This window comes from Schistocerca piceifrons, chromosome 7 (assembly GCF_021461385.2).
Source record: "Schistocerca piceifrons isolate TAMUIC-IGC-003096 chromosome 7, iqSchPice1.1, whole genome shotgun sequence".
In the NCBI taxonomy this organism is placed as follows: domain Eukaryota; kingdom Metazoa; phylum Arthropoda; class Insecta; order Orthoptera; family Acrididae; genus Schistocerca; species Schistocerca piceifrons.
In genome coordinates, this window is record NC_060144.1 from 350116894 (window position 1) to 350133705 (window position 16812).

At 42.3% G+C, this 16812-nt stretch overlaps 1 protein-coding gene across 1 annotated transcript in view; it reads left to right on the forward strand.

Annotated features, from left to right (window-relative positions):
* The first annotated feature begins 819 nt into the window (after positions 1-819).
* LOC124805696 (cytochrome P450 4C1-like) overlaps positions 820-16812 on the forward strand; it is a 58463-nt gene continuing 42470 nt past the window's right edge. The window contains exon 1 of the mRNA XM_047266265.1: positions 820-985. Coding sequence (XP_047122221.1) covers positions 820-985 — 166 coding nt within the window. The remainder of the gene's footprint in view (positions 986-16812) is intronic.

Genomic DNA, 16812 nt, shown 5'->3' on the forward strand with positions numbered 1-16812 from the left:
CCAAAATTTTTGGGAAATATTTTGAAGGCGCCGAGGAAGGTAGAATGAGGCAGCTGGTAAACCCACTTTTCAGGCAGCCTTTTAATTGACAGGAGATTATTGGCCTTTTTTTGTGCTCCGATAACAGCATTTTTAGGCTGGCCATCTTAATGACTAGTTACCCATTGAGGTTCCAGTGAGTGTTTCTCCTGACCATAGTAGTGCGATGGCATATTAATCACTCTGAATTGCCATCAAACTATACGAAAAGAAAAGCAATTCCAATTCCGCATTGACTAATGTACCTTCAGCTCCCATTTTTCCTTTTATTGGGGGGGGGGGGGGGGGGTGCGTAGGCGCCGTACCACTGCTCCACTGCTAATACAGAGCCTGAATCTAATTTACATCACGTAATATTGCTACAAAACCGTTTGGTGTGTAACAAGAGCACCACCTCAGTCAGACCAGTGCCTCTCTCTGGTGGCGACCGGCTGCAGCGTTGCTTTCCATTCTCCTCCTCACCCTGATTCTCAAGCCCATCTGCGACCGGTGCGCCCGCGCCCGTGGAGCGCTATCTGGCCAGGCCTGCGCGTGGGTTTGCGGAACGGGAGCGCTCACCGACGTGGTTATCAGCAACCTGGCCAGCGCTCCACCGACGTAAGCGTTTCAAGAACGTGTTGCTCGCCGAGAGCTGGACTCATAGCATAAAGCGCTGAATCACTGGCCAATTTAACTACCGGACAGATAAGATTTCGGGCGAACTTAGCACCTTGTGGGACAGAGACCAGTGTGAGGTACGGTCGCCTCCGGTGTGGACTCGCTGTAACTGAAGGCTCCGGGATGCTGGAAGTGACGGCGCTCCTGGCGGTGACTGTGGTGGTAGCGGTCACAGCCGTGGTCGTATCCAGGAAATGGCGCCTCTGGAGCGAGATAGACAAGCTCCCTGGAGCGGTGGCCATACCCTTGCTGGGAAATACCTACAACGTTCTCTTCCTCCCTCGTGAAGGTAAGGGACGCATAGTGTGGCGGGATACACAACGTCTTTTAATCATTTTATGCCCTATCCTGATTAAGTTTAATATATTTATATCCCGTTTTCTCAGGAACTATCCAAGGTAACAAAACAAAAATTTACCAAGGTATAGAGTCATATGTAATACCCTCACTAATCTACTAAAATACATCTAATCAGAATATGAATATTTTATGGAGGGTATTAAAATTAACGTCATTTTAAAAAATATATTTTTTATTATCAAACTGTGAATGCTACCTCCAAAGCCTTAGCTTAAGCAGTTTCTGACATAATGGGAAACATCTGCAAAAAAAGCAGTTTTTCAGAAATCGCACTTTAAAGCTGAAGTACAGAAAAACTCAATATTGTACGAAGAGACTGTCTAAAACTCTACAGATTTGTGATCTTTATTTTCTTGAGGATCAACCATATCAGTGTCTGAGGGATCATGCGACTTGGGTCGTACTTTTTACCACAATTTCTGCCTTGCAAACTCGCTTTCTATCCACTTCTTGTAGGATTGCTTCTGCATTTTGGGCAGAATATTTATACTGCCAGCATTTTCATCACTGATGGTGATGACAGCATTATTGACCGCCGTCTTCAGTGACCAAATACACACAGGGTAAGGTGCAATGCGTCTTACAAAACGTGGATCATACCATGCATTACAGCACAAACAGGAAGTGATATCACAGCAGCTAATGTAGCCAGGCTGTGCAGCAGAATGCTTATTGTAAATCAACATAAATCGCCGCCTTCGAGAGCAGTTACCGAGATACCTTGGCGTAACTGAACAGGGTCTCATGGAACCTGTAGAAGTTAATTGTGCTGTAAATTATTTCAAAATAACTTAAAATACTTACAGTCATCCAAAATTAACGAAACAGACGTCAAACTAAAGACAAAACTCCAAAGAACAGTTTTCCTTAAAAAAAGTAAAAATCGACATTTTATATCCACACCACATTTTGTACTCCACTCAACTCAGAGGAGCATATAACAATCGAAATTATACTGTCGTGATTTGTTGAGGACATCCACGGCTAAGACTAAAACGAAACAAACTTTTGGAATAAGAACTTGTACAGAGTTAAAATTCTTTATTCCCACACTCAGTAGGCAGATGTTTTATATGAACCGTCAATAATAATAAGAAAGTAGGTTAGAAGAACAATAATCGAATTTTCCTGTATATCGAAAAAAAATTTGTTTTACTGAAAGTCCATCAGGAGACAGTACAGCATGCTTAGTTCCTATACCAGATGGCTATTTCGTTTCGCGGAAGATGTAATTGTCTCTGTTAGGACGTACTTATTTCTTCGAACCGCTAAAAGTGAATTTTAACATTTCACTAGGCTGTAGAGACGATCACAACTCATATGGGTTCAATTTTGATAAAATTTTAATAAAGTGAAGTAAACATGTTATTACATGCGTAACTTCAGTTAAGATCCTTCGCTCTTCCAGGAGCTACTGTTCCAACTCTATGAATATGTTACTTCTTTGACATAAATATGAACAGTCCTACTGAACGCCTTACTACAGAACAAGTTTTAAGAATTATTTTACTCTTGTTACAGAAACATGGGAAGCAAGCTACCTTTACAACGATATCTTTGTATTTTGGGTAATGCTATGAAAGGAAGGGGCAACCACTCAAAAAATAAACTGGTCTCCAACCATTTCCCGATAAATAATGAAAACCTTAAATGGTAAACAGAGAGAGAGAGAGAGAGAGAGGGAGAGAGAGAGAGAAAACATTTACAAAATTATAACAGTTCCAACGTCAATGTACGGTTCCGAAATGTAGCCCATTAGAAAAACTACCAAGAACATCCGATAGCGGAGGAGGAAGTCTCTTAGAACACACCCCAATTTACGACTAGCAGAAAAGCTGGATATAAAATCAAAGCTAAAAATGATCTCAGGAAGTAAGTCACGTTGGCTACAAATAGTACATACTATGAGAGAAGTAAGACTCTCTAAAGCAGTAACAAAATATCAAAGGAAGTATCAAACCATGCAAGGTTGAAATCGGAAACAGCCGGAAGATGATAATTACGAGGTTTTCTGTGCAGAGGTCAGTAGTATACTTGATGACCATGAGGCTTTCGATCTTTACCTTCCCTGCAGCTCACAAACATTCCACTCATAGTAATCTGCTGGTCGTGTCGTATGCATCTCTACATCTATATCTATACTCAACAAACTGTCTTACCCCTCATGGTATTTCTGGTACCAGTATCTCCTCCCCATTTGTCTCTGTTCATTCGCGAATGCCACGTAGGAAGAATAATTGTCGGTAATCCTCTGCATTAATTTCACTTTCTCTGATTCTCCCGTTGTAGTTATTTCATGAGCTGTTTTGGGGGGAAGTAATGTATTGACTGACTCCTCCCGAGATGAATCATATCTAAATTTTAATAGTTAACTGCTCCGTGATCTACACTACACCTCTTGAGATTTCTGATTATCTCCGTAGTGCTTCGCTCTGACTAAAATGTCCCGTGACGAAATGCGTCACTCTTCAACAGATGTAGTCTGTTTCTACTGTTTATCCCACACTGACGCGCAGCACTCTAAACCTGTCGAACAAGAGTTTCTTAAACTACTTCTTTAGTGTGTGAATTACATTTCCTTGAATCTCAGTCCTTTACCTGTTTTACCGGATTTTGTGTGGTCGTTCCATGGCTCCAGATTGTCAATACCTTGTATTTCAAGTAGTTACTGTTTCCAACAAGTACGAGGCGTGTTTTTTAATTAAGCACCGTTCTGAAATTTAAAAAAAGACGTGCTAAGATATCTCACTAATTTCATTTTTACATGAAAGCCTGTACCTTAATCTACGCACTGATGCCATTGCAGTCTGATTTTTCCGTGTTTACATTGTGTACTGATTGTTTAAGATGCCTCCGATAATCGTGAGTGCCGCCGACTGTGAAGTGCGGGCTGTTAAATGGTTTCTTAGTGCTAAAGGCCTAAAGGCGATCGTTATCCATCGTGAGATCTGTGCAGCTTACGGAGAAAACATTATGAGTGATGGAATGGTAACAAAGTGGGTGAGAGCATTTAAAGATGGCCGCACAAATGTGCATGATGATCAACGGAGTTGGCGTCCTTCGGTCGTTAAAGAAAGTTTGGTACAGGGAGTGGACAATAAGGTGAGAGAAAAGAGACGCTTTACGATTTCATCCTTGTGGGATGACTTTCCTAATGTTTCTCATAGAGTTTTGTATGGCATTGTGACCGAGCACTTGAATTACCGAAAATTGTGCGCACGTTGGGTACCCAAAAAGTTGACGGATGTGCACAAAACTAAACGTTTAGACAGTGCATTGACTTTCTTTGAGCTGTACCACAATGACGGTGATGATTTGTTGAGCCAAATTGTTATGGGCGATGAAACATGGGTGGCCTATGTCACACCAGAATCAAAGCAACAGTCCATGGAAGTTGAGGAAGGGCACCGTTTTACTGTAAGACAATGTCCGTCCACATGTGGCGAATCAGACGAAAGATCTCACCATATCTTTTCGATGGGAAACTCTAGATCATCCTCCGTACAGCCTCGATCTTGCCCCCAGTGACTACCGTCTGTTACTGCACTTGAAGAAACACCTGGGCGGTCAGCGTCTTCAAGACGATGACGAAGTCAAAACAGTGGCGATGCAGTGGTTAACAAGTCAGGCGCCAGTTTTCTACGAGGAGGGTATTCAAAAACTGGTACAATGTTGTGACAAGTTCCTCAATATTGACGGAAATTATATAGAAAAGTAGATTATGGTACAGGCTTTCATGTAAAAATATTTACTATTGATATATCTTAGCACGTCTTTTTTTAATTTCAAAACGGTGCTTACTTAAAAAACACGCCTCGTAATTGTACAGCAGTGCATTTCTTGGCTTACTTATACTATTAGCTGACGACGTTACGTGGACAGTACGAGGGGCGTTAAGTAAGTAATTCAACACTTTTTTGTGTGGTCATTGCATGGCTCCGGATGGTCCTTACAAGGTATTTCAAGTAGTTTACTGTTGCCAACAAGTAATTGTACAACAGTGCATTTCTTGGATTACTTATACTATTAGCTGACGTCGTTACGTGGACAGTCCGAGGGGCGTTAAGTAAGTAATTCAACACTTTTTTCCTTTCCAATTTCGGTTGAAAAAATGCGGAATTTGTTGTGGGATATAGTGGAAGATCCGCGCTTCATGCCCTATAGTATCACGAAGTTCCTTACACGTAGACCTCAAAATGACGTTCCAGGCAGAGAGCTGTCACTGAGTTTCTTCTGGCGGAGAACCAGAGCATCGATGATAATCATAGGCGCTTGGAGAATGTCTAAGAAGACCTGGCAGTGAACAAAGGCGGGGTGAATGTTGGGCGAGACGTCTGTCATCGTCGCAACAAGATCACCCAATCTTATCCGGTCTCCCTCGCGCCGGCCCGCCGCACACAGCTGTGACTGGATACTCTCATACGAGGTGAGCGACAGCCACAATCAGACACCTCGCGGCACAACCGGACGTCTCCGTTGGTAGTGCTGACACACTCGTCCACTTCTTCAGGTACTCCAGGAAGTGTGCAGGCTGGGTCCCTCACCGCCTAACACAGGACAATAAAGAGCAAAGAAAGATTATCCATGCGCAGTTGCTTGCGCGTTGCGAGGCTAATCGTGACATTATTTATAGAACATCGTCCCAGGCGGTGAAACATGGATTCACGACTTCGAGCCGGAAACAAAACAGCAATCCATGGAGTGGAGTCTCACCATCTATCCTCCAAAAAAAAAAAAAGTTCTAAGCCGCACCCTCTGCCGGTAAATTCATAGTGGTGGCTTTCTGGGTCTCTGAAGGCATTACTCTGTTTCATGTACTACCTCGTGGTGCAACGATCAACTCTGTAATGTACTGTGCTACTCTCAGTAAACAGAAGAAATGGCTTCAGCGTGATCGTCACCACAAAAATGCAAACGAAACTACACTACTGGCCATTAAAATTGCTACACCAAGAAGAAATGCAGATGATAAACGGGTATTCATTGGACAAATATATTATACTTGAACTGACATGTGATTACATTTTCACTCAATTTGGGTGCATAGATCCTGAGAAATCAGTACCCACAACAACCACCTCTGGTCGTAATAACGGCCTTGATACGCCTGGGCATTGAGTCAAACACAGCTTTGATGGCGTGTACAGGTACAGCTGCCAATGCACCTTCATCACGATACCACAGTTCATCAAGAGTAGTGACTGGCGTATTGTGACGAGCCAGTTGCTCGGCCACTATTGACTACACGTTTTGAATTGGTGAGAGATCTGGAGAATGTGCTGGTCAGGGCAGCAGTCGACCATTTTCTGTATCCAGAAAGGCCCGTACAGGACCTGCAACATGCGGTCGTGCATTATCCTGCTGAAATGTAGGGTTTCCCAGGGATAGAATGAAGGGTAGAGCCCCGGGTCGTAACACATCTGAAATGTAACGTCCACTGTTCAAAGTGCCGTCAATACGAACAAGAGGTGACCGAGACGTGCAACCAATGGCACTACATACCATCACGCCGAGTGATGCGCCTGTATGGCGATTACGAATACACGATTCCAATATGCGTTCACCGCGATGCCGCCAAACACGGATGGGAACATCTTGATGCTGTAAACAGATCTTGGATTCATCAGAAAAAATGACGTTTTGCCATTTGTGCACCCAGGCTCGTCGCTGAGTACAGCATCGCAGGCGTTCCTGTCTGTGATGCAGCGTCAAGGGTAACCGCAGCCATGGTCTCCGAGCTGATAGTCCATGCTGCTGCAAGCGTAGTCGAACTGTTCGTGCAGATGGTTGTCGTCTTGCAAACGTCGCCATCTGACGTGGCTACACGATCCGTTAGAGCCATGCAGATAAGATGTCTGTCATCTTTGCTGCTAGTGATACGAGGCCGTTGGGATCCAGCACGGCGTTCCGTATTACCCTCTTGGACCCACCGATTCCATATTCTGCTAACAGTCATTGGATCTCGACCAACGTGAGCAGAAACGTCGAGATACAATAAACCGCAATCGCCATAGGCTACAATTCGACCTTTATCAAAGTCGGAAACTTGATGGTATTCATTTCTCCTCCTTACACGAGGCATCACAACAACGTTTCGCCCGGCAGCGCCGGTCAACTCTGGATTGTGTATGAGAAATTGGTTGGAAACTTTCCTCGTGTGAGCATGTTTTAGGTGTCGCCACCGGCGCCAACCTCGTGTGAATGCTCTGAAAAGCTAATCATTTGCATATCACAGCATCTTCTTCATGTCGGTTAAATTTCGCATCTGTAGCACGTCATCTTCGTGGTGTAGAAATTTTAATCGCCAGTAGTGTACCTTCTCCATGACAACGCAAGCCCTCACACAAGTCTACTCAACCGAGAGGAGCTCACAAAACTCCATTGCACTGTTCTTCCTTATCCATATAACAGTCCGCAACTCGCATCTTCGGTTGTCCATCTGTTTGGCTCAATGGAGGATGCCCACCGCGGGAAGCAATAAGTTGATGTTGGGGAGGTTACTGATGCAGGAAGACGTTGGCTCCGACGTCTGTCCTTTTTGGCATACAGGCCTTCCTGGTAACGTGGCGTAAGGCCGTCGCATTGGACGGAGAGTATGCTGAAAAATAGGGATTTGCATCAAAAGAGTGGTGCATTATTTGGTGTATTGGAATGCTGAATGAAATCAATCTGTTTTTCAGAAAAAAAACGTGTTGCGTTACTTATTGAATGCCCCTCGTATCGCTGATTTGGAGATACCTTCGATAAAATGTGATTAGTGACTATCTGGACATCCAAAGAATATAATCAATCTTTATCTGTAATAACACTGGGCAATTCCCAAGGTTCTCAGATCGTATCACAAATGCGATATTTTTCTCGTCCTCTCGAGGACTTTGGCCTTGCCGATAAAGTTATACGCTGACTGCCTACTTATCATGGATAACAGCATTATCTACTACGACGTTATCTCCATTAAACTGCACCTATATTTTGATACAAAATTCATATCTGAAGCGATTACAACAATAGGCATCAAACGCAGAAAGTAGAACTTCTTTATTTTACGTCAGCTCCCATACAAACAAATCTGTAGGTTCTTTTTTGCATTCCAAAACAATTTATCCACAGCATTATACATGTTACCACCATAGTTCTCAGTATTACTCAACGAATTTCAGTTTTTGTTTTACTACTGTACCTTTTGAGTTCCACTTTCCCTTGCTTTCAGTTTTTCAATCATATGACTTATTTTCTCGGTTTATGTGTACAATTAGTTTTTTGAGAAAGTTACGTATATTATGATCCTGATACTGCCCCTTAATGTGTAACAGAGATGTTTACTATTGTTTATTATGGCCTTAAATGCCAAAGACAGTATTGTGACTCAATAATGTATGGACCGATATACTAGTTTTTTTATTATTTCAGCCTTCAGTCACTAAATATAAGCTAAAATTATTTCGTATGTCTAACTAATGAATAATAGGTCTCTTGAAGTGAACCTTCCAACTTTTTGCTTACGTCACTTTTCTAGAAATCAAATATCGCTTAGGAGTGTCATATTATTTGTATATCCCACTGAAAAGTTATGAACTACATTCGAAGGCGTTTTTTAATTACGTTTTTTGTCCCCATCACGTACACTACTTTATTGGCAATCGTGTTTTGTATGTTTCGTCCAAGCAGAGCAAACCTAGATTAACTGATCTAAAACTATGTGTCGTCACTTTTATGGACTTGTTTCTTTCAGATAGTCAACTATTTCTTTCCATTACTGTGCTCTTGATGAGACACCTATCACTGGTTTCCAATATGATTTTTTTAAACTAATGACTTTTCTTTCTTGAAAGCGTTTATAATTTCCAGCATTGAGCTTAAGTTGTTACTATAGCTATTTTATATTAAAGTTCTTCGTATTTTTGTCATTTTTTTCGGTCGCCAAATAATTCTCCATAAGTGTAGACCAATTAGAACAATTGATATTATTTCTATTATCCAGTGGCAATCACTGTATTTGCCGTTTTCAGCCACACTTACCTTTCGATGACTACTCCTCCAAGACACTTATCGACCAAATACACAATGTTAACCTTTCTAATCCGAGTGTACTTCTTAGTATGAACATGATATGGCAGTAGTACTGCATTTAACACGAGATAATTGTTTTCATGCGGTGGATTACCATCGACGTTCAGTGAACTTGATGGATGACAGGCATTGGATGAAGCTGGGAGCAGACAACACTGGTGAAAGTAACGCATCGGTTACTAAATGTTTTTATTTCTGTTGGTTGTGTTTGGGATCCTCGACATCGAGTTAATTGGTAACCGAAAGTATGGGTGTTAAAAAGTATCAAATATCATGAGTAATGTTAACAGGGAAGCACTTCACGCCATCAAACAAATGCCAGTTATGAAAGAACTAGATGAAATGCCTACTATGGAAGAACAAAGTCGAACAATAGATTCCCTTACTAATGGAAAAGCTCCAGGTGAAGAAGGGATCCATGTATAGGTTATGAAGTATAACAAGTCTGTCCTTCTCAAACATGTACACTCTCTTCTCACAACTAGCTGAAAAGTTAGTTACGTCCCTCTAAGTATGCGGAATTCGAAGATTGTTACTTTGTGTAAACAGAAAGGGAATTAAGTGACTACAACAATTACCTAGGTATTTTACAGCGAATTGTAGCCGGGAAGGCATGTACAAAAGTCATCCGAATGCTGTAATGAGTCCCATCTTGCAGAATATACCCAGAATCTCAATGAGGCTACAGTCCTGACCTATCAATGGTGGATATGACATTCTCTCTTCGACAGAAGCAAGAGAAGTAACGCGAGAAGCAGGGACACTTTATATCACTTTTAATGACGTTGTTAAAGTATTTGATTTAGTGAGCAGAAATGGGCTCTTCAACAAGCAGAAGAAGATTGAATACCCAACTAAGTTACTATAAATAACTGTCTCTTTCCATGAGAAAACGCGAGCGACAATCTGCTTCGATGGTAAAACATCGGAAGAATCCCCTGTTAACAGCGGTGTAAAGGAATGGTATGTCTTAGCCCCTGCTCTACTTGAAATCTTCCTTTGCTTTCTGATGGGATTGACTTTGGAGACTGTGAGAAGAGACTATATTTACCTGCTAGGTCTGACGAAAATCCTTTCAAAATTACCTGCCTCAAGACCAAGACCAAAGTAAATACTGTTGTTATATCGCGTATATACAGTCAGACGATGCAGCTCTGGTAGCAAACACAGATGAGCTGGAGCATCTAATTAACAAATTATCACACGCGAGCGAAAAATTTGGTCTTATCATCGACTTCCAGCAGACTAAGATTATGGCGCAGGGCACCACCAATCATCCATCCATCAGCGTTGACGGCTATTCTCTGCAGATATTGATGACTTTACCTGCTTGAGATCTACAATATGCAACAACTTGTCTGTGGACAATGAGATTACTAAGCATTATCTATAGTGACAAAAGCATTATCTATTATGGCTAGATTGAAAAAACAAAAGTATGGGACAATGGACTGCTCACACACAACTACTGCTAAGCACGAATCTCAACAGAGTAGCTTTCATCTCCGCTGTCTCCGAGGGTCCTTCAGATCTCTTGGAGAGTTAGAGCTCCCAGCACCAAAGACTTACAGCTCGCTAGTACAACTAACAATTATGCACTCCTGACCCATCGACGTCAAAGGTGGCTGGGACATATCAGGCGGACGAATCCAGAGCGAATACCGAAGAAACTGTTGTACGAACCGAGTGTGGCCAGAGAGAAAATCACACCTTCGCTTCAAGACTGTCTGCAAGAGACAACTGCCCAAGGCTATTATTAGTCCAAATTGCTGGGAAAGTACTGCTGATAACCGAGTCAAGTGGCAGCTAACTGTGCGAAATTGGGCCAAGGTTTCAGAGGACGAACGCACACAAGTTGAAAACAGGAAGAGGACGAAATGGAGTCCTTCACGTTTCAAATGCCAAACTGCAGTAGGAACTGCCACTCTCGAGTGGAACTTTTCAGCGACAGCAGACGTTGCAGACTTTGATCCAAGAATGCTACACCATCATATAATAAACATGGGTCCGAAAGCCCACACCTCACTTCTAACTACTTGTGTATAGTATTGGCTCGATATGACGTCGGTTCCTTTCAAAGGGCACGGCCGATATCCTTCCCCATCCTTCCCTAACCCGAGCTAGCGCTCCGTCTCTAATGACCTCGTTGTCGACGGGACGTTAAACAACACTAACCTATCCTAACCCTCGATATGACGTCGATTCATAACACCTTTTAACAGGAGATAATCAACTGACTACCATCCATAACACTGCATCCGCCGACACTTTGGTAAAAGGAATTGTGCTATACACATGAAGTATAACAGTCGTTCTCAAAGAACCGCTCGGACAAAGATTAGATTAGATTAAGTATGATACACACATTCCTGTAGTGACAATCGCCATGCATCGTACCCCGAATTTTCCTCCACTACATGCAGCTCACACTGCTGCGTCTCAGGCTTGCTACGTGGCTGTTTTACTTACATTTGCTAAACCATAGTAGAAAATAATGTCCGCCTTATCGTATGTGGAGTAGAAGGCTTCTATTGTTGACAAGTGGTGTAAGAGAGAAAATAAAATGTACTAAACAGTTTGCACACACAACCAGCATCATCTATTTAAGTTGTTAACATTCTAATATGAGTTGCGAGTGATGTACAGTAACTAGCAGTTATAAACAAATCAACCTCACAACTGACTGCAGAGTACCTGACTTCCAGAACAACGTGCAGCTGGATGCACAGGATACTGTGATGGAAAAAGATATCAAAACACACTGTTGAACAAGTTGACAGAGGTGTCAGTGCAGCGACTGTGTTCCTATGCAGAATAAAGTGTACACAGTACATTCAAACGACGCAAACAACCCGATCTAGGTAGTCCCGCTGAGTCCGGAATGTGTTTAAATCCGGGTAGTTTGGTGGCCAGTGCAATGCGGTAAACTCTTGCTGGTGCATTTCGGACCAGGCACGTCCACTGCGAGCTATGTGACACGTTACCTTGTCCTGACGATAAACGAACTGCATACACTGGTGTACAAGACACCACAGGATAGATGCACACTTGTGTTGATCCATTGTGTCTTACGGAATAACGAGATCACCCAGGGAATTCCACGAAAACATGCCCTGGGCCATAACTGGTGCAGGGTGACAGGGTGTTTTCTTTCACATGTTTCACGTTGTACGCGCCAATGGCCATCTGACCGATCGAGTATAAAACTTAATTCATTTGACTCAACACTCAGTGGACGTTCATTTGCGGTGTTGTTGTGGCTGTGGTCTTCAGTCCGAAGACTGGTTTGATGCAACTCTCCAAGCTACTCTATTTTGTGCTAGCCTCTTCCCCTCCGAGTAGCTACTGCAACCTACATCCTTCTGAATCTGCTTACTGTATTCATCTCTTCTTCTCGCTGTAAGGTTTTTATCCCCCGCGCTTCCCTCCAGTAATAAATTGGTGATCCTTTGGCGTCCCGGAATCTGTCCTACCAACCGATTCCTTCTGCTAGTCGTGTCGTGCCACAAATTTCTTTTCTCCTAAATTTTATTCAGTACCTCCTCATTAGTTACGTGATCTACCCATCTAATCTTCAGCATTCTTCTGTACAGCACATCTCAAAAGCTTCTATTTTCTTTTCGTCTAAACTGTTTATCGTCTATGTTCCACTTTCATACGTGGCTACGCTCCATGCAAATACTTTCAGAAAAGAGTTCCTGACGCTTACATCTGTAGTCGATGTTAACAAATTTCTCTTCTTCAGAAACGTTTTTCTTGCCGTGGCCAGTGAACATCTTATATACTTTCTGCTTCGGCCATCACCAATTATTTTGCTGCCCAAACAATAAAACTAATTTTGAACTTTAAGTGTCTCGTTTCCTAATTCAATTCCTTCAGTATCACCTGATTTAATTCGACTACTTTCCATTGTTCTCATTTTGCTTTGTTCATGATCATCTTATGTCTTCCTTTCAAGACACTGTCCAGTCGGTTCAACTGCTCTTCCAACTTCTTTGCTACCTCTGATAGAGTTACGTCGTCAGCAAACCTCAAAGTTTTTATTTATACTTTCTGCAACTTAATTCCTACTCCAAATTTTTGTTTCCTTTCCTGCTCGCTCTGTGTACAGACTCAATAACGTCGGAGGATAGGCCACGATCTTCTCTCATTCCCTTCTTGATCACTGCTTGCCTTTCGTGCCTCTCGACTCTTATAAATGCCATCTTGTTTCTGTACAAGGTGTAAACAGCTTAGCGCACTCTTTATTTTACCCCTGCTAAGAATTTCAAAGAGAGTATTCCAAGCAACATTGTCAAAAGCCTTCTCTAAGCCTACAAATGATATAAACATAGGTTTGCCTTCCCTCAACCTATCTCTATGAGAGTCACTATTGCCTCGCGTGGTCATATATTTCTCAGGAATCGAAACTGATCTTCCGTGAAGTCACCTTCTAGCAGTTTTTCTATTTTTCTGTAAAGAATTTCTTTTAGTATTTTGCAACCGTGACTTATTAAACTGATTGTTCGATAATTTTCATATCCGTTAAAACTGCCTTTTTTATTGGAAGTATTATATTCTTCTTGAAGCCTGAGGATATTTCGCCTGTCTCACACATTTTGCTCACCAGGTAGAAGAATTCGGTCACGGCTGGCTCTTCCAAGGCTTTCAGTAGTTCTAACGGAATGTTGTCTACTCCCGAGGCCGCCCGGGGTGGCCGATCGGTTCTAGGCGCTACAGTCAGGAACCGAGCGACCGCTACGGTCGCAGGTTCGAATCCTGCTTTGGGCATGAATGTGTGTGATGGCCTTAGGTTAGTTAGGTTTAAGTAGTTCTACGTTCTAGGGGACTGATGACTTCAGAAGTTAAGTCCCATAGTGCTCACAGCCATTTGAACCATTCTACTCCCGGGGCCTTGTTTTGAGTTAAGTCTTTCACTGCTTTGTCAAAATCTTCAATCAGACCTCTTGTCAGCTTTTTGCATGAGAATGCTGCCCTCAAGAAATGGACATACACAGAGATTATTTTATCACTTGAAATATGTTATTCGATCAGCCGTTAAATTTTTGTTTCGGCATTTTAGTAACTTTACACCCATGGACAAGCGATAGCGTCTTTGATTGATAATCAAACGTCCTCGGTCCCGGGTTCGAGCACCTCCATCGCTTAAATTCTGAATAAAAATCATCAGCAATGGGGGACGACTTCTGGCATAAGAATTCACCCTCATTCAGCCAACGGCCTTGTCAAAGACGGCGGAGGAGTGGACAGAGGTTTAGGCACATTGGGAAACTCCCACCACGAGCGGAAGAATTAGCAGTGATAAACGGTATGAGGATACGAAGTGTAAGGATGATCTCTCCATTCGTAAAAGATTACAGCTGAGTCCTCCTTTCGGATTTCTGGGAAGGGACTGGCAAGTTGGAGGTGACCATGAAAAAAAGATTGAATAACCAACGAAAGGATAACGTTCTACGAGTCGGGGCGTGGAATGTCAAAAGCTTGAAAGTGGTAGGGTAGCTAGAAAATCTGGAAAGAGAAATGCAACGGTTCAGGCCAGATATAGTAGGGGTCAGTGAAGTGAAATGTAAAAAAGACAAGGATCTGGTCAGATGAGTATAAGGTAATAACAACAGCAGCGGAAAGTGGTGTAATGGGAGTAGGATTCGTTATGAACAGGAAGGTAGGGCAGTGAGTGTGCTACTGTGAGTAGTTCTGGTATAGGGTTATTCTTAACAGAATGGATGGCAAACCAACACCGACAACGACAGTTCAGGTATACATGCCGACGTCGCAAACTGAAGTTAGAGAGACAGAGAAAGTACATAGGATACTGAAAGGGTAATACAGTATGTAAAGGGAGATGAAAATCTGATAGTCATGGAGGACCGGAATGCAGCTGTAGAGGAATGAGTACAAGAAAAGGTTACAGGAGAATATGGGCTTGGGACAAGGAATAAGAGAGGAAAGAGACTAGTTGAGTTCTGTAATAAATTTCAGCTAGTAATAGCGAATACTCTATTCAAGAAACACAAGAGGAGGAAGTACACTTGGAAAATCCCGGGTGATACTGGAATTTAGACAAAGATTCCGAAATCAGTTACTAGATTGTAATGGGTACCCAGGAGAAGATATAGACTCAGGTCACAATGCAGTAATGATGAAGAGTAGGTTGAAGTTTATGAGATTAGTCAGGAAGAATCGGTACGCAAACAAGAAGGGTACTGAAGCACTGAAGAATGACGAGATACGCTTGAGAATGTCTAAGGCAATTGATACTGCAGTAAAGAGTAGTTTAGAAAGCAGTACAGTTTGACAGGAATGGACGTCTCTAAAAAGGGCAATCACAGAAGTTGGAAAGAAAAACATGGTATAAAGAAGGTAACTGCGAAGAAACCGTGAGTAACAGAAGAAATACTTCAGTTGATCGATGAAAGCAGAAAGTAGAAAAATATTCAGGGAAATTCATGAATGCAAAAATCCAAGCCGCATAGGAATAAAATAAACAGAAAATGCACGGAAGCTAAGACGAAATGACTGCATTAAAAACGTGAAGAAATAAAAAAAATGATTGTTGGAAGGAATGACTTGGTGAAATTAAATTAAAAGCAGGGCTGGTAACATAAAGAGTGCAAGGGGAACTCCACTGTTAAATGCAGAGAAGAGAGCAGATAGGTGGAAAGAGTACACTGAAGGTCTCTGTGAGGGGGAGGATTTGTCTGGTGTGATAAAAGATGAATCAGGAGTCGATGTAGAAGAGATGGGGTCCGGTATTAGAATCAGAAGAGAGCTTTCGAGGTCTTAAGAAGGAAGAAGTCAGAAGGGATAGAAAACATTCCATCCAATTTCTAAAATCACTGGGTAAGTGGCATCGAAATGACTATTCACGTTGGTGTGTAGAATGTTTTAGTCTGGCGACATGTCACCTGATTTTTGAGAAAAATATCGTCCACACAATTCCGAAGACTGCAAGAGCTGAAAAATGCGAGAATTGTCGAACAATCGGCTTAACAGCTCATGTGTCCGAATTGCTGACAAGAATAGCATACAGAAGAATGAAAAGTAAAATTGAGGACGTATTAGCTCACGATCGGTTCGGCTTAGGGAAGGTAAAGGTACCAGAGAGGCAATTTTGACGTTGCGGTAGATAAGAGAAGCCACACTACAGAAAAATCAAGACATGTTCGTAGGATTTGTCGACCTAACAAAAGTGTTCGACAATGTAAAAGATATTCTAGATTCTGAGATAATTAAGGGTACGGTGTAGGGAGAGATGGATAATATACAATATGTACAAGAGCCAAGACGGAATTATAAGTGAACGAAGAACGTAGTGCTCGGATTAAAAGGCGTTTAAGACAGGGATATAGTATTTCACCCTTATTATTCAGTCTGTGCTGTGAAAAATCAATTATAGAAATACACGCATCAAAAAAGTTTTACATCACCCCGGTTCCTAAAACTCCTGAAGATAGATGTTGACTGTAGATAATATATCACAGACACTGTCCCTTTGACTGTTCAGAGATGTAATTAAACCCGCCCACAGATTTAAACAACCACGCATGAGCAGTGCCTATTAGACGGAGGGGTCCGACAGGCGAACAGTTCCAGTCATTCCACCAGGTAGGAGGAACACGGCCCGTGTTGTCTGTAGTTCAACCATGTCTAGACGGTCAATGCCGCGGTTCGATCGCGTCCGCATTG